The sequence below is a fragment of the Ambystoma mexicanum genome, chromosome 3p (genome assembly GCF_040938575.1).
Source record: "Ambystoma mexicanum isolate Mex_15411 chromosome 3p, UKY_AmexF1_1, whole genome shotgun sequence".
NCBI lineage: Eukaryota > Metazoa > Chordata > Amphibia > Caudata > Ambystomatidae > Ambystoma > Ambystoma mexicanum.
In genome coordinates this window covers 349,632,606-349,659,909 of record NC_090925.1, presented here as the reverse complement: position 1 = coordinate 349,659,909, position 27,304 = coordinate 349,632,606, and the positions used below count along the sequence as shown (strand labels likewise).

The 27,304-nt window shown below is 48.3% G+C and overlaps 1 protein-coding gene across 1 annotated transcript in view; it reads right to left on the bottom strand.

Annotated features, from left to right (window-relative positions):
- Positions 1-27,304, bottom strand: part of LOC138580434 (bactericidal permeability-increasing protein-like) — a 708,711-nt gene that overhangs the window by 440,838 nt on the left and 240,569 nt on the right. The window contains exon 8 of the mRNA XM_069650974.1: positions 2,327-2,387. Within this exon, the coding sequence (XP_069507075.1) occupies positions 2,327-2,387 (61 nt within the window). The remainder of the gene's footprint in view (positions 1-2,326; positions 2,388-27,304) is intronic.

The window sequence follows — 27,304 nt, the reverse complement described above, 5'->3', positions numbered from 1 at the left end:
GGGTGAATCAGTCCTGGCCAGAATTGCACCTATGGTCAGGATCAGGGGCAGTTTATGGTGACATACGGGGCGAAGGGATCCTTAAAAGGCACTAGACATGACCTTTCCGCTACTTCATGATAGGTAGACCTGGCATCTCCGCATCTCATGATCTGAATGGAGCCTCCACCCCCGCCCACCTCCATGCTCCCACAGCTCTGCACTCTACACGCTGCTCCTTTGAATGAGTGCTTATCTCTTAGGGCTATTTGACCTGCACGCGAACATGAGCTCTGTAGACATAGCTGGCGATGGCCCAACTATTTGTTCAGAAGGGTGACTGTAGGAAGAAGGTGCTGGAATACAGAAAGGGGTCACAAACGGTGTCTTTAACCATAAATCAATATTGTATTTTAGGGTAATACCTGAGACAGACCTTGGCATGAACCAGGAAGAAGGCTGTGTGATGATCACATGCAGTGATGCAGCCCTAGTTAAACAGTGGACCATGCTTGGACGTTCTGATACACCATCCCTCCCTGTCATGGTTAGAGGCCAATCCGCTCATTCAGGAGTCTTATGAACTCAAACTCTGACCACTCCACTCACTGAGCACACATGTTTTCCTTTAAGCTGTTCTTCATTGAGTGGGGTTGGAAGTACTTTTGAGTGCACAGTTCATCATATAACAACTAGGAAAATGTCACCAGGACGCCAGTGACATTCCGTTCTAGATGGTGGAGGTAGAAATGTGTCTACAAATCGGGGCTCATTTTTGGCCCTGTATAAAAAGGGCCCTGGCGGGAATCAATTGTGTAAAAGCCTTGCTATTGATTCCGCCACAGCCCATTTTTGTTAATTTGTATTCGAGAGAGGAGGGACGGAACGCAGCTTGTGTTTCTGCTGCTCCCTTCCTCTCCTCCAGCATTTGCTCTGCATGCATTTTCATTAGGGCACAAATGCTGGGGATCCCTATATGGTTCATGGGGATTCAATGCAAACGCCATGAATACATGTCAGGCAGCGTTTACTTCATTTCCTCGGCGGAGTGCAAAAGGGGAGGGCAAGAGGCAGTATACATGCTTGCATGCCGCCTTGTGCCCTTCCCTTTTGCACTCCGCAGTGCAAACGACAAACATTTGTTAGCGATAAGCCGTTTGTGTTGAAGTGTTCACGTAACGGCTCCCTGCTGTAAAATTACGAGACCCAATAAAATGAGCTCCCTGGTGTTTGGAGTGAGCGGGAAAGTGGAAAGACTTTTGTTACTCTCAGGCAGCCCATTTGACAATGTAGTCCTAAGTAGCACAGCAGGATAACCATTTCTATACATGTCTATACAAATTATTTTCCAAAGAATGGATTTAAGGATGTTTTGGCTTACTGCACAAAATCCCAGACTCATTTAAAAGTGGAAAAGGTCGCTTAATGTGACAGGCCAAAGCTTACAATTAAATGCTTACCTGGCTCCATGGCCTTACAAACTAAAGATATATTTAAACAACCAATTAACTAATTAAACATTTTCATTTTCCCCCAACAATTAAATACTTAAATAAAGCCATTTCCTCCCTAACTGTCCCTTGGACCCCACCGTCTCCTTACCCCTTTTCCAGGCGTCCCGCTTTCTCCCCGGGGCCATGCCCCTCCAGGCTCAATACCTGTTCCCCCGGGGTGGCCCGCTTGTGCAAACAGCGCCACCCCATCCTTTCCCGTGTCATTCCCCCATTGTGCTTCCCTCCCCCCACATCAAAAGGGGCCATGCCCTCGGAGCCCAGAACCACTTTAATACCCCTCAGGCTCCCCTCTACACCAATCTCCCCCTTCCTATGACCTGCAGCCAGTCTGACCTGCCACATCAGCAACAGAAATTTACATCACAACTTCACTAATGCCCGGACCTGTCACACAAAACTACCAGCCAAACTTGACATGGGACATAAAAAACCCCCGCATAACCCAAATACAATGCCCCCCCCCCTTTTAATAAGCCAGATACCAGACCTAAACCAAAATGAAGGGGTGGGAGGGCGGGACAATCGCCAAGTCCAACCATCGCCTGCCTCCCGAACCTTCCCTGGACCCTTAAATACCCCGGGGAGGCGCTCTGCCCCCCACGGCCACTCGCTGGCCGTGTGCAGCGCCAAAAACCTGCCCGGGGGGAAACGCTTCACGTTCCCCCCAAAGCCCCCCTTTTTCACCACTGTGAAATGAGGAGCAGCCGAGTGGTTGCCAGTGTGCAAAGGGAAATGTGAACCATTTGAGATTCATTTAAAGGATTAATCATAAATAATGAGTCCAGCTGTGTGAATCATACCTCAACGCCTTATGAAAGAAAGATGGTAATCACCTTGCATGGACTTCAGTTCCTTTTCCACCGCTGCAATGACTTTTTTAGCCTCGTTACATGTCTACAAATGAGAAATAATAAAGGTTTTGTTCAAAGGAAACTTTGTACAGCCAGTTTTGTTTCGGTCTCTCCTAACAATATGCAACATCACATTGTTCACGCTTCCTCATTAGAGCCCTCTAACTTTTCACTGCAGAAAGAGAAAGGCCTACATGAAACTAGAGTCGATTTAACTGCAGGTACTCAGATAGTCAAGTTCCACTTCTTTTCTACAAATGAGTATTGGAGTAACACAATTTACCGTGCGTAGGATAGTGTACTTGGATGATTATAGGAGAATATTTCTCTCTAAAAGGAACTCATTTAAACAAACAAATAATTCACCATTCTTCTCTTTTCAAATCATTCTTTTATTTTCTTGTTTTTGAATATGTTTAATGTTTACTATTCCAATATGCAGTTCAATGACAGTGTGAAGCCAACATCCACAACACATTTCTATCTGAAAGCATCATCAGGCGACTGTTGATGAAAATTCCAAAATATACATTATACTAAATGATAAAAATATAGCAATTTTGTATTTAATAAAAACCATTTGCTTTCTTACCAGTGACTTAGGATGGCATGCTCATGAGCAAAGTGCAACGGCTACTCTTTGGCGTTCTGAAAATGGTTGCATTACCAACTTCCGAGACTTCGTTGCTTTAAACATGATTTTTAATTTTTCAAACCATTGAACACAAACAATCTCTAGCTTGTTCTGCAATACGGTCAATCTAAAACCTATACATTTAAACTAGTATAGTTCATGTGTATAGTTCACTTTGAACATGATCTTCACTTATGTTTGTGTTCTATCTTTGCAATGATTTCACATTTACACATACACTGATATTATGTGTGCTTTAATACTTTTTCAATCATGTCACAATGTTAATAAACAGTTCTTCTGTTTTTTGTGCACTTTGTGGTCCAAGAGGCATGTTAAAACGTCAAACCCATTGCTACAGGTAAACAAAGAGAAGTCAAGCAGTGTTTTGAACACAGAATATCTCGTCATAACAAATGGAAATGCCTGTGGCATGAATTGAAGTTAATTTGTTATTTTTTGTTCTATTCTACAAAATACCCCAATGAAATCTTGTTTTACAATGTTTGTCCAATCAGGCATTCTGACGTACGTACCCACACTTTCATGGCCGTGCCTGTGGAGTGATCACACTTTATTCATTGCTTCTGGGAGAGGCACCTTTTGCACCCTGTGTGTTGCCCCCAATGTGTCTTTGGGACATCAAGCACTGTAACCCACTATCTAGAATATGCAGCTAGTGCCTCCTCCCCACTCTGTTTATTTTTAATAAGCATAAATCCACATCCTGCATAGGCCACCTGGCCCACTACCATCTCTAGATGAGGACATCAACCTCCTCCTGGGCAACAATGACAAACCTTCCTCCAGAATTATTACTATGGGAGACTTTAACCTAGGCCTCAACAACCCCACAGATGCTAATGCTAAAACTATAACCAACACAATTGAATCATTAGGATTCACACAACGCATCACCTTAGCCTGGCTGGCAGACATGAACTGCAACACTAGTATCATTTCTAACCACCCCTGCCTATGGTCTGACCATAATGTCATCACCTTCACTATTCCAAAATACACTACAGCCAAAGCCTCACCGCAACCGGCTCCTGCCTCGCAGTCCAGAAAAACATGTAACATCACTCCAGAGAATATGTTCCCCATGCTCTACCCTATCCCTAACTATCAACATTCAGACCACCACCCCAGCCAAATGGTGGAGTTATATAATCAAACTCTCCTCCCAGCGATAGACAAAGCTGCCCCACTAAGTACCCGCAAACCTAAACCTAGAGCCCACCTTAACTCCTGGAATACACCAGACCTGAAAATCCTACAAGCCACCAAACGAAATTCATAGGCAACATGGAGAACCACACCATCAAAAGATAATACAAATAGGTTCCTTGATGCAGCCAAAACTTACAAACAGGCCATCATCCAAGCGAAGAGCCTCACCTACAACGCGCGCATAGCCAAAGCCAAAACAGGTTCAAAAGAACTTTTATCCATCCTACACGAACTTGAATCCACTGTGCCCCCACCAGAAAGCTGCCAGAAGGATTCCTCTTGGTGCACCAACATCCAGAAAGCAGTACTCGATAATACTGCCCTACTACAAAGAAAAATTGACAACAAAAAAGCCAAATTATCCCTACCCAATACACCTACCCACATCCACCTCCGCCCATCCCTAACAAACTATTTGAATTCAGACTTGTTACGATACAAGAAGTCACAAAAATGATTAATGGACTCAAACCCTCAAGATGCCAAGGCGACATCTGCCCTGCCCCCTTCATCAAAGAATATGCTGCAGAACTAGCACCATTCATCACCTCACTCATCAACAACTTCTTAGCACAATGGATCGTTCTGAACAACCTGAAAGATACTTGGGTTCTCCCTCCCCTAAAATAAATATCCCTAGACCCTAACATCCCCACCAACTACTGCCCCATCACCACTGTCCCCTTCCTCCTTAAAATTCTAGGCAGAGTGGCCTACTTAGAAATACAGGAACATCTGAAGTCCAATAATATCCTTGGTCTACGTCAATCTGGATGAGATCATAGAGAATGGGAACCTAGCCATCCTGCTGCTACTTGAACTATCCGCTGCGTTTGACATTGTAAATCACCAAATCCTTTGCCAACACCTCTCCTCTGCAGCCCGATTCTCTGCCCAAAACACAGCTTGGATTGATTTATTTCTCTCCAACCGCACAATGAGGGTCTTCTCCAACATAGCGGCAGCCACAGCAGCCCCAGTCCTCTGCTGAGTGCCCCAAGGCTTGTGTGTCTTGCCAACACTTTATACCATCTACACTCAGCCCCTTTTCGACTTCCTGGACGAACAAGGTGCCTCCTATACCAACTACCCTGATGACACGCAGATCCTCGTGCCCTCCGGCAATCACACTGAGGTTACCAACGCCCTCAATAAAATCTATCATATCAGGCAAGCCTGGATGGCGCAACATGAACTCTGTCTCATGACGATAAAACAGAGCTCCTAGTGGTAGGGACCCAATCCCGATTAAACAAACTGCACTGTGATTACAAATCCTTTACCATAGACGGGAACCCTATCACCGTCCTGAAGGAAGTGAAAACTCTAGGAGTCTATCTCGACTCTTCGCTCTCCCTAACTAGGCAAGTCAGTGCAATGGCCTCTGCAACTGCCTACACAGCTAAGCTCATTAACGCGTGCCAACCTTTCTTAACACCCGACAAATACATTAGCCAGAGCCCTAATCCTGTCCAAACTAAATTACTGCAATGTTCTATTTGCAGGATCCTCCATAAACACTCCAAATCATACAGAACAATGCCCTAAGAGCAGCACTGAATATCCTAAAATAAGAACATATCTCTGCCGCTAGACGCACCTCCCACTGGCTACCTGTCATAAACCGCATCAAATTTAAGACCCTCTCCATCACACACAGCTGTATCACTAACACAGTCCCTAAATACCTCACCAACAAAATTACCAACAGACCCTCCCGATCCATCACCTCCCACTTCCTAACTACGCCCAATTTCAAACAAATTGCGGCTGCAGCTTCCCAATAGTGGCGGCCAAACAATGGAATGCCTTACCTCTCTCACTCAGATCTGACCCCTCGCTATACTCCTTCCGCAAAATATTTAAAACCTGGCTCTTCACACAAGATCCCTAGATCCATTCTGTCATTGTTCTTTCAGGCAATGCCCACTCATCCCGATCATGCACTGTGACTATTTCATCTATGCACTGTAAACAGCCCCCAGATACCTCTGTGTTCGGCATGCCCTACAAATGGAAATAAATAAATGCCAATCGAAGAAGGCCATCATTCTTGTGCTTTTGTTAGTTTCACTGCCTTTCTTGTCTTAGCTTAGGGTCACCCACGGCTGAATTGATTCCCTATTCTGATTGAGTAGGAACTAAATTATCATTTCTGCGGTTGCTGGGCCCTACATTGTTCATGATTCCTCATTCCTCTTTGTGGTTAAGAAGGAACTATATTATAAGTTTAGAATCCTGCCCTCCCTCAACTGGGCTTTGGAACCATGTTGCACAACTTCTGATTCTTGCCTGTCATCTGGTGTTGTCAAGGAACGGAAAAGGCTGGCAGCCATCACCCCATGCAAAAATAAAGGCATGTTTACAAAACAAAAAAAGCACCCCCCACAGGGCTGGCATGCAATCTATGTCATGTGTCCTTTGCTGTCTGCTTGCCAGCTATCTGGTGAAGACGAGGAAGAGAGAAGACTGGCAGTCATCACCCCATGGAAAAGTAAGGGCAAATTTACAAAAAACAAAAGAGTGATTATGTGCTTCTGTTGTGAAGGAGATGTGAATGTGTATAAGATTTTGAATGAGTGTGTGAGGCTGTGTGAGTGAATTAGACGGTTTGTGTGTGGGTGGATATGTGGGTGTGAGAGAGTGTGTGTGACATGAGTGTGTGTCTGCGTGTTTGGTGAGGGGCACACTGGCACCATGAATGCGCATTACAATGGCCTGCTACGATATATTTTGGGCACTGTCACAAAATAATTTCCAGGGCCAATGCTAGATATTTGGGGACAGGTGGCATGAACAAGTGTTCTGCATCATACTGCTGGCATATATTGTAGATACAAGCCCAAGTAGATGGTTTCACAGTGCCAGACATGGCATACATTTTGGCCAATGGCACTGACATGAAAGCGTTTTGGAGTGGCAATGTGGGTATATGTTTGGGAACAGAAAGCATGCTTTACATGCCTGGCATATTTTGTGTAGCGAGGCATAAAACACTTTAAAGTAGCAATGCTAGCATATTTTGTAGGTACCATCATGCAAGTGTTTTACAATAGTAATGTTGCTATATATTTGTGCACAAGTAGCATGGCATGAAAAGGTTTTTACATGAACAGGCTGGCATACATTCTATACCCAGGTATGATCAAGTTATGCTTTATAGTGGCAACGCTGGCACAAACTGTGGGCACAAGTATAATGAACGGCACAACAGGGGAATAGTCTGCATGCAACAAACAGGGGGAAACAGGGTAACATGAGAATGGCCTGTGTGCCTTATGTGGGAAGAAGGAGTGTAACAAGTGGAAAAAAGTAGCATGCTGTACTTCCTCGAAACTGGGATATGGCTGTGTGCAACATATATAGAGAAATTAGATAACTAGGCTGTGGGAGAAGGCTACACACAGAGTAAAACAGGGCACCAAGTGGGTGAATGCAACACAGAGAGAATAAGTGTTGTAAGAAGAGGACATATGGGTAGTACACGAAAGACAGAATACAGAGAGTACATGAGAGGCATAGGGCCTCATTACACGGACGGCGGTAAGGGTTAACGGTCACCGTTAATGGCAACGGTGACCGTTAACCCTTACCGCCGTACTACGAGGTCCCTTTGCGGGTTGGAGGATTTAACGCCTGCTTCTTGCAGGCGTTAAAATCCAACCCGCTAAGGGACCTTGGAGCTAATTACGGCACCGCAAAATTGCGGTGCCGTAATTAGCGCCTTCCCCATTTCCATAGAGCCCTATGGGGCAGAAATGGGAATGGGGAAGGGCAATGGCGGAAAGGGGATTTACCGCCCCTCCAACCTTGGAATGGGGCGGTAAATCCCCTTTCCGCCAAGGCGGTGCCGGTATTTTACCGGCATGAGCCATGGCGCTAATAGCGCCATGGCTCACCGCCTACCGTGTAATGAGGCCCATAGTGTGTGTGTGTATGTACCAAGGGCAAACCAGAGAAACAAGGGGAGCATGTTTGCAATGCACTGATCAGGGCAACAATGAACTTGGGAGGAGAAAGGGACCGGGAGAATGGTCTATGCTACATTTAGCATGTAGAAAAACAGAATACCCAGATAGGCACTGTACTATAAGTTACTGTTATCACTTCTTTTACATCAGGGGAATTCTGGTATTTATTTTTGGGAGAGGCCATGTATTTTTTGGGTACAACTCATTAATAATATATTTATCAGAACGGCGCATGCGCGAGCAGAGCATGAGGAAGTAAAAGAGCTCGCTCTCGGCGTGCGGGAAAATTATCCTCCCTTATCCTGATCCCCTGAGTTCGCTTTGGAGGGGAAAAGGAACGTTGTAGTGGCGGAAAAGCTGGGCCACCGCCAGCGTCAATCCCGACTGAAATCGGGGTCTCAAATCTGAGAATCGGGCCACCGACCCAGTAGTGGAGCAGACGTCGCCATCTTGTCGCTGCCCTGGAAGCGGCAGGCACTCGGCAGTAGGGGTAGGAGCCGAATATGGCATGTGTCATATGCCAGTGACACGTGCCACTGCATGTCACCACTACAAGTGACACGTGCCACTGGCAGGTGTCACATGCCATGCCCCAAAAAAGGTTTCACGTGTCATGGTAAGTCTGTCTCTTCATTTTTCAAATTATAATCCTCCTTTTTAAAAATAAAAATACGAAGTACCAATTATAATCCCTCTTTAAAAATGATATAGAGAGGCTCCATGGCAGATTCAAACTCAAGACCTCTTGCTTTTGGGCCTAGTTCCATTAAGCACTGACACTTCGTCTCACACCATGGAGATGTCAAATTCTATCTCTAATGTGAACTGTAGCATGGCTCAATGATGTTCTCTTTTTTATTTTAAGTTACATCTTAAAATAAACTGCATGTGCGATTCTGAAAGTTTGTAGGATAGAAACAATTTACTGAAAGTATTTGCATGTTGTGCTTTTCTTGCATAATACAAAGGGCCTCATTACACGTTAGGCGGTAATGGTTTACTGGTACCGGTAAGGGCACCGGTACCGGTAAACCCTTACCGCCTTACTACGAGTTCCCTTTGCGGGACACAACTTTAACGGCTGGTTTTACCAGGTCCCAGGGTTTACCAAGGTCCCTTTGCGGCACCCTACTTTAACGGCTGGTTTTACCAGCCGTTAAAATAGGGTGCCGCAAAGGGACCTTGGTGCTAATTACGGTACCACAATTTGCGGTACCATAATTAGCGCCTTCCCCATTCCCATTATGCCCTATGGGGGCAAAAATTGGAATGGGGAAGGGCCTTGGTGAATGGGGAATTACCGCCCCGCTCACCTTGGAGTAGGGCGGTAATTCCGCCATCCACCAAGGCGGACACGGTAAAATACTGGCGGCAACCATGGCGCTTATAGCGCCATGGTTACCGCCTACCGTGTAATGAGGCCCTAAATTTTAAAAACAGTTCAATCCAAAACCTATTACTGTGTAATGCTTTAAATGTCAAACATGTATTGTGTACATGTTTTCCAAAACAGTAGGGACGCAATATTAAAGTGTGTGTGTTTGTACATTAATTCATGCGTTTCACACTTGACTGTACGAACGGTGATTAATACTGTACAACCATATCCTACTGATAAAATGTATAACTTATATATCAGAGTATATGCACGATCATGAAAACATCATTTACAAATGTTGCTAAATCTTCCGATTTAGGGCCCAATTCATAAAATCCAGCGCAGAAGCAGAGCAAGTGCCGCACGCAGAGAAGGAGCGTGTGCCACGCGTGCACCAGCTGTGGCGCAAACCAGCAATTGCGCGGCATGCATATTCATGGATTTTCCGAGGCATCAGTAGCCGTGGCGCAATGAACACCAAGCAGCTCCAGTAACGCCCCAAACACACCCTCTTGCGCAGGCAAAAGCCAGTGAAATGCCCAATACGGCACAAGGCACTTGCCATCCGTGACCCAGAACACAGCACCCCCCATCATGATCGCGTGAAAAATCAGAGCGTAACCCGCTCGCACCAGCCAAATCGCGTGAAAAGGCCTGTGCGTAACCCGTCAGTGTCCCAGGCAAATCGCGTACCCCGCTCTCAAAAGCCAAATCGCAATGGAAGGCCCGCGTGTACCCCATCTGCACCCCATTGAACTCACATACCCCGCCCACACCAGCCAAATCGCATGGGAAGGGCCGTGCGTACCCCGTCCCCACCCCAGCAAAATCGTGTACCACACCCGTATAAGCAAAATCGTGTGGGAAGTCCCGCGTGTACCCCGTCTGTGCCCCAGCGAAATCGCGTACCCCGCTCGCCCCAGCCAAATCACGTGGAAAGGCCCGCGTGCACTCCGTGATACACGCACAACTCCCCTGGAAGCAGATGCCTCCTCGCGGGACAGACAGACCCCAACAGTGGACCATACCCCGCAGGCAGCCCACACCACATGGCCCCCCATCACCCGTGACCACACCCTGCAGGCAGCCCACACCACATGGGATCTATCTCCACCATCACCCGTGACCATACCCTGCAGGCAGCCCACACCACAGGAGACCCCCACCATCACCTGTGAACATACCCCACAGGCAGCCCACACCACATGGTCCCCCCATCACCCGTGACCATACCACGCAGGCAGCCCACACCACATGGGACCCCCAGCATCACCTGTGAACATACCCCACAGCCAGCCCACATCACATGGGGCCCCCACCATCACCTGTGAACATACCCAGCAGGCAGCTCACAACACATGGGGCCCCCACCATCACCTGTGAACATACCCTGCAGGCAGCTCACACCACATGGGGCCCCCACCATCACCTGTGAACATACCCCGCAGGCAGCCCACACCACATGGGACACCACCATCACCCGAAAACATACACTGCAGGCAGCCCACACCACATAGGACCCCCACCATCACCTGTGAACATACCCCGCAGACAGCCCACACCACATGACCACCCCATCACCCGTGACCATACCCCGCAGGCAGGCCCCGCCTCATGTCCCCACCCCCCACCAGTGACGGCAACCTGCAGGCAGACCCACCACATGTCCCCACCTGTGATGGCAACCTGCAGGCAGGCCCGCCTCATGTCCCTACCCCCCACCAGTGACAGCAACCTTCAGGCAGGCCCCGCCTCATGTCCCCACCCCCCACCAGAGACAGCAACCTGCAGGCAGGCCCCGCCACATGTCCGCACCTGTGACGGCAACCTGTAGGCAGGCCCCGCCTCATGTCCCCACCACCCCACCAGTGACGGCAACCTGCAGGCAGGCCCCGCCACAATTCCCTGGCCCCCACCCCAAAACACATTGGACCAACATACAATCACGCAGCACATGCCAGCTAAAATGCCACCACACGCTGCATCCCCCTGGTGCACCTCAACACCCATCCATTCGTCATGCTCCCTATGTCATGTGAATCCTAACATCACACATGCATGCATGTGCACACACATGAACAACATTGGTGAACAGCAGAGTCACACAAATGAGTCATGGAGGAGTGAAACATGCACTAAACCGTTGAGACCAGATACCGCTTCGATTTCAATGTCAAAAAATTATATTAAAATACATGTATCTAAGTCACACACAGTAAAAACAACACATTAAACATGCATGAACCAAATCAAAAACCAAAAGAAAGTGAAAACCAAAATCAATGTGATGTAAAAAATGAAAGAGTCAAAAATGTGGTCCTTGTCCATTAACATATATGCAAATGAAATCACATATCATGTGAAAACCATTCCTTCATGGTTAAAAAAACTGTTCAATTAAAATCCAAATATTTACAAAGATCCAGGGTCCATGGTCCCAAAACATGTAGAAAATCCTATAAATACAATACAAAAATAACTATGTACAAGATGCGGAGCAAAGTCCAGGAACTCCAAACAAAAAGAAAACACAAATGAAACCTACTCCTAAAGAACTGTATACAAAGGCAGCGGGCTAGTCCATCTCCTCACCATGCTCTCTCATAGTCTCCGCCAGGGCATCATCGAACACTGTGTCCACTTCCAGTAGGCGTGCCTTGGCTTCCCCCTCGAGGGCTTGCAGGGACTCCTCCATGCTCCTCTCGAACTCCCTGCTAGTCTCCTCGAGGACCTCTGCCCGCCTCTCTGCCCGATGCAGTGAATTCTCCGCACTGGCCATGGTGAGGTGCGCCTCCTGTGCCCGCTGCTGCTCTGCCCCGATTTGCTGGCCCAAACACTTGAACACGGAAGACATCCTTGTCGTAAGGTCCACGTTTGCCTCCTGCCCGATGGCCCATACCTGCCCCTCTGATGATGAACGCCCGAGTCCTGTTGCATCCTACCCTGAGCCTGCTTCTGCCAAAATGCCTGGTGCCTGCGCCACAATGACAGTCTCTGGGATGATGACACCACCCGGGGCCGTCGTGCACGTGCCCTGCTGCTTGGTGCCTACACTTCCTCCATTGCCATAGCTCCTGTCGCTGCAGTGACAACCTCTGCTGATCCTCCTTCAACTCCCGACTGTGGCAGGGATGTGATCTCCACCAGACGGGCTGCCGGGTTTGGGACAGGAACACAGGGGGCCCTGGTGGTATCTGGGGCAGTAGACGGCATGGAGGACGACTGACGCACAGAGGAGGAAAAGGAGGAGGTGGTGTTGCAGCAGTGGCCAGCACACGTACCAGATTCGTGATCAGGAACTGAGCTAGCCAGTTAATGAGGTAACAGACCTCATCTTGATGATGTGCAAGCTTCCGATTGGAAGCCTGCACATCATCACGAATGCTGGCTGTACGCCTCGCAATACCGGCTAGCAACGGTTCCACCCTGTCACGAATTGCTTCACCCGCAGGTAGTGGAACATCCTTTTGCGTGGATACATCCACCACATGCGGATGGGTCCGGCCTGAGGCATGCCCGCAGGTGCATACTGGTGCAGTCGCAGTTTCAGGGCCAGGATCAGTCACAGGCCCCTACACAGTGACCTGCACTGCCTCCGGCCCCTGATCCTGGACTGCACTAGTCACACCTACCTCATCACCCCTGCCGGGCCCCACGGGCTGGGCTGATGTGACCTCCTCCTTCACCACCACCAACCTGGATGACCCCCACTGTTACCTCATCGGACTGCCCCTGTGTGGGCTCACCTGTCCCTCCCACTGCCGAGGTGCCCACAACCAACTTCACCCTTTTTGGCCTCCCCTCAGCAGCTGCGGCCGTTGTCGTGGACGCAGCACCAGTCTCCTCACTACCGGAAGATAATGGTACCTGGGAGGAGGACTGTGCCCTGCGTCTGTGCCTGGTGGAGGCATCCCTGTTGCGGTGCTCCACAGCGCCTTCTCTGCCCTCTTCTTCCATCGTTGCTGTGGATAGGGAAACATAGAACACAAACATCAGGCTACTGAACATATGTGGGTATGTGTGTTTGTCACAATTCAAATGTACATCAGTGGCACTGTCAAAGGTCACAACCATCATCACCCTCCAATACACACAGGGAAGTGCCATTCACACACATTCACAAACATGTCTGTCATTCACAACAGACATTCACATCCATGAACAAGGCACTGACACAAGATCATAATTGTGTATTCAGATCACACACATCATGGGACATACACATCTCATTCACACAGATCACCTGACAGTCCTGAGGCAGGCAATGGAGCTATCACGTCACAGTGCACTCGAGGGCAAATTGGTAGCGGGAGGCAATCACAAATCAAGAACTCAAGTAACATACGTGCGGAGTGTTGAGCTGTCACACACACTCACTACTCAGACACACGCACATGTACACCATGCATGTCCATGATGGTGACATAAGCACCCATGTGTCACACCTCTTGCATGCCCCAGACCAGACACAGGTATGCAAACATGTGTGCGTCGTTACATGCCGGTGCGCTTCACGCATTGCAACACAGACACCATCGATGTGGGACACGCTTGAATGGACTCACATGCAGCACTGTCAGGGACATGCACACAGACATCTGTACAGGATGCATGTCAGACATAAGGCCAAGGTGCACACTCCAGCGACACGTCAACATGCACATGCACTATGGTGGACAAGAGCACATGAACACTTACCAGTCGACTCCAGACAGAGCACCAACTCCAAGACCTGGGGGTACAGCGCTGGGTAGAAGCGCTCAAGGACCCTCATCACATCGGTGGCCAACTGGCCCTGGCGCCTCGCTCGATCATCAACTGCCTTGAGGAGGCATCGGGCCTTGTTGTGGGTCCTGGACTTAAAGTCTTCCCAGAGCTTGTGGACATGATGGTAGTCGTGGGGTGCCACCCCATCCACGTTGATGGCACCCACAATGACCTCCCAGATCTTCATCCGTCCTTCATTGCCGACTTGCGATGGGCCGTGGAAGAGGGCATCATGATGCCCCAGGACTTGCTCTACCAGGATGCCAACTTCCCTGGGTGAGAAGCTGACAGCCCTCTGCCTCTCTGCCGGGGGGTTGCCACTTGCCTCAGATGGTGTGGTGTCAGACATGGCAACACCCGAGGCAGGTGTGGGTGGGCAAGGTGGCCCTGGGGATGGGCTGTGGAGAGGTGGTATGGCAGTCGGGAGTCTTCAGGATCAGCAGAGGTGGTCACAACAACATGATCACTGGCAATGGCTGATGGGCAGGCAACAAACTGCAGGGCATGTGGGCAGCAGGCACACAGAGTGGGCTAGCAGCAGCAGATGGCTCGTAGGAGGCAGCTCGGGAAGTTGGAGGCAGGTAAATGGCCTTGTAGGCAGGAGCGTGGGTTTTCCATGTTCTTTTGCGTGGCCGGCTGGAAACAGCGCGTTAGCGTCTAATCATAGGAAAGGCCCTGAGCGCGTAAGTTATGAGACACTCGCTGGATGTTGGGCGTTGCCGTTCAGTATCGGGTTAAAGGTCTGCATAGGACAACAGGGCACTGTATGTGCTTTTCTTGGGGACAGATGCGTGAACTTCATATATTCATATATTTGTGGGTTCACACGCGAATAGTTCACTACTATGGCAGTGCGTACTTCTTGTTTTGGGAAGGGAGTTGCCTAAGCACAAACGCGCGTGTGATTTTTTTCATTGTACGAGACAGAAGGTGAGTCGTGCATGCATTTTTCCCACTGTGGTTGCCAATGTGGTCCACGTGGGCAAGGTGTCCAGGACCATGCAGGGAGAACTATGCCCCCCACCCAACCGGGGCAGGGAGATGCAGCAGCTGCTGACATACCCAGCACCCGTGGTCCCGGACAAGCAGTGCCATCTGCTGTCCAGAGCAGCCAGGGTGTGGAAGTTGCAGGGGCAATTGCGGCTACCACTACCCAGGCTCAGCCAGCCCGGACTGTAGTGGTCCCAGCACAGGGACAGGGTGACTCAATGGCCAATTTCCATGTCCCGAAGGCCAAGACACGTGTGGTGCAAGTTCCAGGCACCGGCACCCGGGGATCAGGAGCAGCGGTGTCATCTGCTGTTCACACCGGCCAGGGTCTGGAAGATGCAGGGGCAGCTGTAGCAACTGGCACTCTGGCTCAGGGTCACCCAGCCAGGACTGGATTGGTCCCGGCCCAGTGTGACTCAGGGGCCAAGTCCCTTGTCACTAAGGCCAAGGCACGTGTGGCGCAGAAGCTGACCTTCCGTAGTTACATTGGTGGCTGATTCCATAGGCCAGTCCACCTGTACTCCAGCCCCTACTGACCAGAGCAGTACAAGCCACTCAGGGTGTGCACCACCTCACAAGAAGCAGAAGCATGCTCCAGCGGTACAGGCTAAGACCCCAGACACGGCACAGGAGTCCCACACATCGTGAAAGAGGAGTTTCTGTGAAGAGGAACTGGACATGCTCGTGGACTACATGTTGGAACACAGCTGTGACATGCTAGTGCAAGCAGGGAGCACACATAAACCTGCTCAGCGTATGACCCACTGGCAGTGCCTCACGGACCATATTAACGCCTTGGGCTATGAGAGGCGCACAGCTGGTGATGTTGTGAAGCGTTGGAATGACCTCCGACACCGAGCAAAAGACAAGCTGGCTGCAAAGTTCGCCTCTACTCTGGTGACTGGAAGTGGGTCACCACAAGAGGACGATGAACTCACTGGACATGAGGAGATCACTAGTGATTTCATTGCAGTAGAGCAGATCCAAGGCGTAGGAGACCTGCCAATGTATGAGGGAATTGTCATGGTGCATGCTCCCAAACATCTGGAGCTGGCAGGCCTTCCCCAGTCACTGACACCCATAAGGGCTTATAAAGACCCAAAGGGTTGACCAAGGACTACCTGGACTCAGTCCTGGCGCGGTTGGCACCAGACTAATAATTTTCCATCTGGTGGTGCACTGCATGGGACTAGAAACAGCCCAGCCTAATGGGCTGAGCCATCCAGCCTATCCTGGGTGTGGCTGAGGGACTACTTTACCTGAGATTGCAGAAAGAGGCTGGAGGGACTATTTTAATGGAACTACTTACAAGGTTATTTAAGCCACACCCTACAGACAGAACACGCTTCACGTTATTCTGCACTCCTGCAGCGTAACGCTCACCATGTCTGCTTAGCTCCAGTACCTGAACTCCAGCAGACACGCCCGTTCTGGAATCTCGATCCATCGGCACCTGAGAAGAGAAGAAGAGAAGAAAGGAACAGGAATTAATACAGCAGTTGAGGCCTTACCTGAAGGATTCCATCCGAGCGGCCGCTCCTTTAGCTGCTCTTCGGCTTGTCGCACCTGCAGAGAAGAAAGCATCAGCAAGTACAGCCGATACTCACCCAGAGACCGCTTCCATCTGGATTCCTCTGAAGCGGTTCTTCCGCTCGCCGCTCCGGAGCCGTGCTGCACCTGCATAGCAGAAAAGAAAAGAAGACAGCAGGTTAGTCACTCACCATTATTAGAGACTTTTGGCGCCATGCACGAGCGCTATACTCACCCGCAGGAAATCTGCTCAGCGTTGTAGGACGAGCCAAACCTTCATTTGAAAACTGCTCAAGACCGCGCCTGAAAGAAAAGTGAAAACAAGGTCAACACTTGGGTGATAAAGACATTAAGCAACTATTCCAAGCATCTATTGGCATAGAGACTTACCTGGTGAGTCAAGCTGTTCAAGACTCCGCTACAGCCCCATAGGATCAGTGAAGGAACTCGATCCAGGGAAAGACTGTCATATTGCGCCCCTGCAAGAGATCGCAGAACGGAGAGTCCACCATTAATAAACCCAAGGTGAGGCTGAAGCGGAGAGGGGGCATTAGGAGGTTACGGGAGGTGGGAACCAAACCTGCTCCTCATGCTGTTAACATCCTATTTCGACCTTTTAGGCAAATGCTTCCTGGGAAGTGACAGTGAGGGAGAAGTTGCGTGCAAGCCTCTCTATCCAGCCCTGTGTAACGCCAGTGCAGACATTCCTGCAGCTTCGAGAGACGCCCCCGTGAATACCAGGTGAGCGTGACAGGAATGTTCAGTGAGTGGTGATGCTTGTGTGTACAGGCCATGTGTATGTTGCTTGGGTGATGTGTTATGATTGTCTGCCAGTTCAGGCTACATTGTCATGGCTGCCATATGTGACCCATGTGATGTTGGACTGATACGTGCTTGTTGTCATGCAGACTGTATACAAACCATGTGCTGCACACAGAGGCAATCCTCATCACCACACCCGCTCCCTCCTTCCATGACACTCTCTGTCCAGCCTCTCTTGGCCCTATTCTCGCTCCAACCTGTGGTCGCGGATAGCCTGTGATGATCTTCCACTCAATAGTCGCCTTCTATCGTCACATGACTGACGTCTATGTGAGGTCACCCTGCAAGTTACTCCTCCTCAGAGGCATTCTTCCTTTCATCTCCATCCCCCAGCAGCTCACTGTCTCCAGAGGACTGGTAATTCCTATGGTGGACTACTGCAACAGGCTTTACCAGGATTTCTGTGATTCTACACTCTTCCCTCTGCAATTCTGCCAGTCCTGGACTGTGTGAAAAGTCCTTTAGGCTTGTGCAAGGTATCTCTCTAGGACTGTGATGATGGCACAGGCTCACAGTGGCTATGAGTGTTCATTCCTGAACCCTGTGCATTCTTAGCAAGTCCCTATGGGTCCTGGGCCAGCAATTCCTTCAACTCCACCTCCAGTATTTACTTCATTCTCATGGTCTTTGATCATCCCTTTCTTACTCCCTCAGGGTCAGTTGCTCCTCATGGAAATTAGTTTGTGGTTCACGTCTGTGTTGAGCTGGGGCCTCGCTCTGGGTCAGCCTCCCTGCCTTTATGTAACTGGAGGTGTAGCTTCTCCGGGTCTGCAGGCACGTCTGATGCTTCCTCATGTGTTGTGCTTTCTGTCCTCCTCTCCCCTGCTGTAGTCCCAGATGGTCTGAAACCAGACTGGTGGTTGTGGAAGGAGCCAACAGATTCAGTGCAGAGAGTAAGCTGGGAAATAGTAAACTTCACCAGGAGTTTGCCCAGGAAAGGAGTGATAGAGATCAGGCGATAGTTTTCCAGGAGAGGGTGCTCAAGGGAGTGCTTAAGAGCAGTGGTGGGGAAAACTCCAGTGGCGAAGGAGAGGTTGCAAAGGTCATCCAAGACTGGAGCGAGAGAGTCAATGTTGTCCTTGATGATTTTGGAGGGACAGGGGTCCACCTGTTTGGAGGAGGCTTTCATAGACCAGACTTGTCTAGTAACCTCCTCAGGTGTGACAGGGGAGACAGAAGGGAAAAGAAGGGGAGGGGTTGAGGTGGCCAAGGGTCGTACAAGAGATGTTGCTACATGACGTGATGAAGAAGAGAGCGAGGATAGGATATCCACTGTTTTTGAGGTGAGTGTGCAGCCAGGGCCGAGCAAATTGCCTGGGTGGGTGCAATGGTGGAGGAGGCTGCGGTAGGGTTGGCTAATTCCTTGCAGACTTTGAAAAATTTGTGTCTGTGTTATTGCATACCGCAGAGATGCGGGCTTGTATAAAGACTCTTTTCTGGGAGCAGATGCAGAGTCTATACTGCCTTTGGAGGAGGCAGCAGGCCAGTTTGTCAGAGTGTGCGCCAGAGGAATCCAATTTACATTTGGCTGCCCTGCACTTGTGTTTAACAGAAGTTGATTTGGAGTCATACCAAGAGTTGCACTTTTTGGTAGGTTTCAGTCGTACCCTCATGACAGAGGCAAGAATATTAGTATTAGTATTGGAAACAGAGAGGTTAAAGTTTGAGAGGGCTGTGGCAGGGTGGGAGTCAGTCGCAGGAGTGGAAGGAGCATAATAGGTGGAGGCAAAGGCAGCTACTGAGACTCTTTTCATGGGTCGGATGACCTTGTAGACGGGAGGCAGTGCCGGGCTTACCTATGCAAGGGGAGAAGAGAGCTTCAAGTGAGAAGAGAGGAGAAAATGATCAGTGCAGGAGAGAGAAGTAGTGAGAGGGGGTGTAGGTCAAAGGATCGACAACCAAAGGGTCGAATGGTCAAAGGATCGACACTAAAGGACCGAAAACCAAAGGATCGAATGGTTTTTTTTTGTAATTTTTTTTTTTTGGGGGGGCCCCCCCCACTCCTGTTTTTGTGGTAAAAACCACCTTTTTTCACTAAACGAAACCCCCCAAAAAAATATATAATTTAAAAAAAACATTCGATCCTTTGGTTTTCGATCCTTTGGTGTCGATCCTTTGACCATTCGATCCTTTGACCAGACACCGTGAGAGGGATAGATAGCGGAATGTCAGTTGAGAAGAGAGCATCCAAGGTGTGGCCAGCGTGTATTGAGCCAGACGGTAAAATGGAAAGAAAGAGAGAGTCGCAAAGGTTGCATAAAGGTCTTAATGAATCAGGTGAGTCGAGATGGATGTTGGGATCATCCAATAGGAGGCGATGAGAAGAGGAGGAAAGGAGAGAGGAGGCCAGGTCAGCCCATTACGAAAGGAAGAGGCAGGGCTGACCATGTGGCTGATAGAAGGTGGCCAGCAGGAGTGAAGAGCTAGGAGAGAGGCAGACCCTGCATACCAGTCACTCAAAGGATGAGTAGGCCTGAGTGGGAATGACAGACACAGGGATACACTCAGGGAGGATCAATGCTACTCCCCCACCTGGTCTGTTTGGTCTAGGAAGAGAGAGTATTGTGTAGCCTTCTGGGAGAAGTGTGTCAAAACTTGTGACAGACCAATCCTTGAACCAGGTTTCAGTGATGGCAAGAACATCACAATCCAGGATTTCAAGGAGGTTGCAGATGACAGAGGAGTGTTTGACAGCTGAGCGAGTGCTTCCCATGGCAATGTGGAGCAGATTGCAATCAGTGAAAGACTTACGGGGGGATCAGGGGGTAGTGGGCCCCCCTAAGTGACGATAGTGCCTGAGGGACAGAGGTGGAAGGGGGCAGAGGAGCCAAGGCCGGTAAGGGAGACGGGACCATAATGGGTGAGGAGGGAGCCAGTGCGGGAGACACCATAGGGGACAAGGGAGCACCAGATACAGTATTAGTGTGTGACTGGTTCATCCAAGAGGAGAAGGCAGGCGGGGTTGTCAATATGTGGGTGGTGGCAAGAAAGCCATGGCGAGGGTAGAAGGGTAGTTAGGAGGTGACAAGGGAGCCAAGGTGGGCACAGCTGGCATGGGAGCCAGGGCAGCTAAAGGAGCTGGTACAGAAGGCAGAGGGAGGTTGATAAATCAGGGGAGGAGCCTATCAAAGAGTAGAAGGTTGGGTTGAGGACACTGGACCATGATGGTACCTTTGCAGTAGACATTGATGATGACCCTGGAGGTGGAGAAGGCAAGAAAGACCTCCCAGCGGGTACCACCATTGATGGGTGAAGAAGAGAAAGGAGAGAGAAGAGCAATCATATGGAGAGTCTATAGGACGGTGAGGGAATGCATAGAGTATGTCTGTGAGAGTCTTTCTGGCAGAGGCAATGACGTAGGTGCCTGCAATTGGAAGGCCTGGGTTAGAGCTCAGTATGTCCTCCTTGAGGTTCTTCCTGACAGACTTAGTAAGGGGTGAAGGGTAAGAGATAGAGTAGCAGTTTGAGAAGATAGGAGAGGTAGATAGCACCATAGCAAACTGCAGAGAGTGAGGTACACTTAACCAGGCTGAGGCCACAGAGGTGCAGCGAGAGCAGTAGGTAGAGGGGGGGAGACAAGGAACAAGAATGGGAGAAAAACAATGGGAGCTGAGGGACGTAATATGCACAGAAAAACAGTGAACACGCAGAGGAAGGGGAGGTAGCGGGTGTAGGGTTAAGGGCAATAACAGCACAGAGGGACAATGGGACTGAGGAAGGGTGAGGGAGCCGGTGGCAGACTAGACAGAGTACAGAGGGGTGGACTTGTTAACACATTCTCATGAAAAGCAGGTTATGCACAAAGCTAAAAACAAATGTAAACAGCAGCAGGACAATCAAGATGGGCACACAGCTGAAAACGAATTTAAATAGCAGCAGGACAATCAAAGTGACATGTATTTTAGAGGAGTCATCGATCTGACCATGCTAATCAGAGCTTTCGCCTCAACTTCCACTGCCTTCAAAGTCGACGCCCGAACTCCTGGATAACCCAGCGGGTAGTCCATGGGGTTGCCAGCCACTGCATAGAAATGGACAGTGACCATGTAAGTAATCTGACAGTTGCAGTTAAGAGCTCTAATCGGAGTGGTGTGCGAAGAAATGACCCTTGGAAAATTGGCAGTAGGGGTTTTGGGTCCATCACAATAATGATAGGATGATGAAAAATGTAAAGGTGGACATGACCACACCACAACAGACCAAGGAACACCTCACACTCTATTTGTGAATGTCGCATTTCTGTTTGTATCAATGCTTTGGGAGCCCAGACTCTCTGCACCCCCTATTCCAGGGTAAAGGGCCGTCCCTCTTTCCTTATGTAGCGCCTGAAATGTCTGGCCTGTTTAATATACCAGGGGACCCCAGGCTCCATCTAGCCCATCTGTCTCTGGAAATATTGTTTTTAACTAAACCCTGTCATGCTTTTCTTCTATTCTTTGACCCACTGCTGAGATCCCACACAGTAACATGTAAAATGTGACTCGGAAGCAATGGGCCTCACAAAATGAACGACTTATCAAAATGCAACACATCACACACATCTATGACTCCAAGAAATAAACAGCCTACAGAAGGACAAACATATGATACATAGATTTTAAGAAAAAGCTATATTTCACATGGGCCTGGAGTATAAGAATATTGTTACTCTCTTGCCAACATGGACTAGGGGAAAAGCCATATAATTGCTGCCATTTCTTCCATAAAGCTGTGGCCCTGAGGGCAGTTGTCCATTTCATGCATGCCTTTGAAGGACAATAGAGGTCGGGCAGAGTGTGAGACATATGAGCCACAGCGACATTCAGAGGGACCAGTCTGTTGGGAAGTGTCTGGATTTTCCTCGGGCTGAGGCTTAAGGAAAGTAGACATTAAGATGAAGTAGTTCATCCATGAAGCCTATCCCTTGACGTTGACCGGGGTCCTCAGCACCGACCTGGTAGTGATGAACTTTCACATTAAATCAATAAGAGAATTGCAAAGTCCTCTCCTTTCTTGATGTAAAATTAAAAAAACGAAAGGTCTGTCTTAGAAAGCCTAAATTGTGCTTCATATGAGACTGCAGGATGTAGTTTCTAATCAAATTTAGAAGCAAAGCAAGAATATGTCCTGTCAGACACTACAGTCATGTTTGTGTGCCAGAATATGCATGTCAGACCATCACATGAACTGTGTAGCCTCTCGCACACCACCTGTGCTGAAATTACACACATGATCATCTTATCTATCCCATTTATCCCTCTTTATCCAAAGTCGCCACTGAGATCAGCTGGAAATTCAGCAGTCGAGGAGTACAGGACACAGCTTAGTCCCAGTCAGACCAGCATGTGCTGTTGAGTGCTGTGTTCAGCAGTGTGTTACTTACTTCAACCAAGTGTTGCCACAAACAAAAGGGACTGTCTGAGGCACAGCTGAAGATCTTTGCAGATGTAGAAAGAAAATCCTGCTCAAATACGAGAGTGCAGGTGTCTGTCTCCTTTTGCTAGAGACTCCCACGATTTTAGGGAGACTTGGCAGCTATGTTGACAGAGAAATGTAGGGGGCACTCCATGACATGATATGGAATACATTGCCAGAAAAAAGGGACTAGCCAGAAATGCTGTCTGATGGTGAACTCCGAGGCAGTTAGTACGGTGGTAGAGTCCAGATTTTCCATGCTTACTTTCAGGAAATTCATGATTCTATTAAAGACACAGAGGCTCGTACTATGCATACTTTTCTTTATTAAAACTCAAGCAGCAATCTTAAAAAAGAAAAAAAAGATTACACAAAAATCAAAGAAAAAATCATTTTCTGTGACAATGTAGTCTTTGCAGTTTGAAACTCTATTGCCCTCAGGCATGACACTTGTCATAGTCCATGAATCACAATGTTATGGTCCTATCACCTCACAATTCCTCATCCTCAATTCCTCTTTCTTTTTCACTGTCTCGCTGTAGCTTCATAATGAATGACTCCATCTTGAACACAGTATAAAGAAGAATAAAACATGCAATGAACCGCCTCCAAATCCGGCAGGGATCCGCCCGGTGTTGTCTGCCTGTTTAGTCACCGCACCTGCTGTCAGGTTCCCTTGGAGGTTCAGCAGATTCCTTCTTAGATAAGTGACTGTAAAATGACTGACGAATGCAACTTGTTATAACATATGATTGATGGAAAATTGATCAGTTAGTTAAAAGAACTTTAAAACAGAATAGGTGATTGAGCAAATATAAGACTGTCAAGTAAAGTTTAGTCTTTAATGGAAAGTCAATACTGTGATGTTTCAAAGGGTTGTTTATTTTCCACAGGGTCAGAGATAGTGCCCCAGCTTTGAGTCTGTGATAAAGCGCAGGAACTCCATTACCTGCGTGGCCGGGTCTCGGATTTCTCCCAATTGATGAGAAACCCCAGCTTCTCTAGGAGACCCGTCATTGGGACCATTTGCTCTGGCAGCTGCATCAGATCCTGCGCTATGAGACAAATATCCTCGATGTATAAAATCAGTCTCACTCCTGAGTCGCTTTGTGAAGCACCACAGTGCTGAGGTTCGTCCGAAAAGGGAGACACATAAACTCCCACCTTTGCCATCACCAGAGGAATTCTAAAAATTGCTGGTGCATCTCAGGAATGGGTACTGCTAGATAGGCATCCCTCAAACCCAGTGCCCTTTCTGCAAAATGTCCCTGAAGAGATGGATTTCCTCCATCTTGCAGTGTCAGTACACGAGAAAGACGTTAAATTGTCTGAGATTATCACCGGCCTGACCTTTTGCTTCTGTTTCACCAGTATCGCCATTTTCTTTAGAAACTCTCCTACTTTCTTGTCCACGAGGCTTTGTTCCTCCTCTGTGTTAGGGAGAATTCTCAAAATGTGCTAATTTCCCTTACCTTTTGAGACCCCCAGCAACTTTGCTGGATTTCTAGGATTTGATTTTTCTAACTGGGAAGAGTGTAAGCCTTTTTCCCCCCACTCTTTCATGTATTTTGATGTGTGTTTTACTTTTGTATTCTTTGGTTATGGTGTTTCGTTGTGTCACACAACACCTTCAGTGCAGTGGCACAGGGGTGTCTTTCAGACTCCCCAAGGTTTAAACACTTTCTCTGGGACTGACTACCGTCTCCCAGAGCATGTAAAGTTAAATTGACTTTCCTAGTCTCTTTATATTTACTGACCCAGCACACACTATCTTCCTATAGAGTGCTGGAGGGGTTGCCTAGCATCCCCTGAGTCAAAACACTCATGTAACAGTCAAATGTTACCCTTTCTTACTTTAAATGGCTGGTGGCAGTGGTTTAGATCAAACTTCCATGATTTTACCCGACCGTGAACAACGATAGCAAAAAATCAGGTCAGCCATGTTTTTCAAGATGGCGCCCAAGACCTATCTGTAAAAACAGACTCCGGTTGACCTTTTTCGCCGTTTCTTTTAGGAAAGGCCCTTCTTGTGTTTAACTCTGCGTGGCAAACCAGGTTTGGTCCCTTTGTTCGTTGGCCTTTGGCGGGTTTCAGTGCTGAAGTGGGGTGGACAGGATGTGAGGGAGGTGCCCGAAACTCCCTGTGCTTAGTCTCCTAGGAGACCTGAATGCACTCTGGTGTGATTGGCTGGCTGGCTGTCCGGCAAGGACAGCCACCCTGCTGTGTGGGTGACAGCCAGGCTGGAATGAATGTGGGAAAATGGTTTAAAAGCAGGTCTCTGGGACTTGGAAAGCAGAGTCGACCACTGGAACGAAAGAACCGGAGACGAGCTAAAGGAAGAGGACTGCTGCAACTCCTGGACGACCGGTGAAGCCCTGCTGCAGGTCCAAATTGCCTGAAACTCCATCGACAGAGGGGCCCTTGAAGGTTAACTTCTTCCCTTGAGTTTGGTGAGACCAACCAACTCACAAGCCGCCTGAAAACCGTCCCCTCCTGGTCGAATTTTCTACAGAGTGCTGTGGAAAACCAGATAGCCAGTGCAAAGGATACCAGTTTGTGGTCTTTAAGGCACTCAAACCTTAAACCAACGTTTATCCAAACTTGTGGCCTCTTCAATGGGCAGTGCAGGAGCCTCCCGACGTCCTCCTTCTTGTCCCCACGACTGAAGCACAGGAACAGCGAGGTCTTCTCGAACTGCCAGGAACAACTGCCTCAGCTAAAGCTCTTCTTCACTTTAAAGGTACTGTGCAAAAGCGGTCCAGAAATCTTTTCGACCACAGAGAAAGTTTGTGAAACTTTCCCCTCTTTGAAGGCTGGTCCTTCCCTAAACATTTGTCTAACTTTTCACCTAGCCAAGTTCTTCTAAGAACCGTGGCAAAGACTTAACCGTTATCTACAAGAACTATGCTATCCTATACAAAGAATCTGAACCATTGACTTTGGCCCAGGCCTATCAAATTGAATTGCTGTTAGTAGTTAACTGAAACCCTTTTCCCTACCTATGAATGTATTTGGGCTGCATTTCTCATAACCTTGTCTTTTTACCCCTTTTTAAAGTAACTGAAGTGCCATTTTGCTCCCAATTCAGGGGAGCAGAACTAGTTCAGTAACTTATTGGTTGTGTATTATGGTGTATTAGTGTATGATATTAAGCTGCTTTTGCTAGTGTAATGTTTTCTAATTGACTGTGTAAATAAATGTATATTCTTTTACCAAGAAACCTTGAGTAAGTGTTTGTTTGAACCACTGTATTTGTTGGTCCCTTTGTGTAACTTGTTCTACTGCTCACTTAAACTCTTGAGATAAGTCTGGCTGCTCAACCAATGCTACCACATAACTGTCTAGTACAGGCTTGTACCAAAGGTGAAATTGTACTGACACTTGCAGTCTTAATTGCATTTAGTGTTCCCAAAGCGATTCTGCCTAACACTCTGAAATTGCAAAAGGTTGCTGCAGTTTCATTTGTCTGTGCTCTTTAAAAATTACAGACAACACCCCTGCACAGTCTCTGCGACCCAAGAGTCCACGGTAAGCTCCTCCCAAGAGCTTAGGTGCATCGCTAGCCTACCACCTATCGCAGGAATTGCATTGCTTGCTGCTGTGCTGTGTGCATACGACTGTACTCTAACCTGCTGCTGCAGTGCCAGCCCCAACCCCTGCCTCTTCTATGGGAGGGGAAGGAAGGATTCAGCTTTCTGTCTTCCTGCTGTCACCAGCTGTTTCCTCTATAGGGCCTCTGGCCTCCTCAGCGGCTGGCGGAGACGCCTCTGTTTCTGCCGCCCTGGCGGATTCACAGGGCACAAACACTCTTTTTAACGATGTCTGACCTGGTTACCAGTCATTTGGTCGAAAACCAAATGATCGAATGCCATTTGATTGACAGTCAAATGGTCGAAAAAAAGGGTAGATTTTTTTTATTTTTATTTTTTTATTTTTATGGGGGGGTTCCCCCCCAAACCCCTGTTTTCTTTATTAAAAATATTTTTTAACCAACCAAAACTAAAAAAATATATATAAATAAATAAAAAATGCGACCTTTTTTTTTTGACCATTTGACTGTCGATCAAATGGTCATTTGATCTTTTATTTTCGACCATTTGACTGGACACCGTCTGACCTTTGTCCAGAGCAGCAAAGGTGCTAACAAATCTGGACATGTGTTTGACAAAAGGTTCTCCAAACAAAAGCCCTTTAGCTGCTGCCAATTTCCTGAGTTTCAGGTCGATCTTTACTGAAATCGA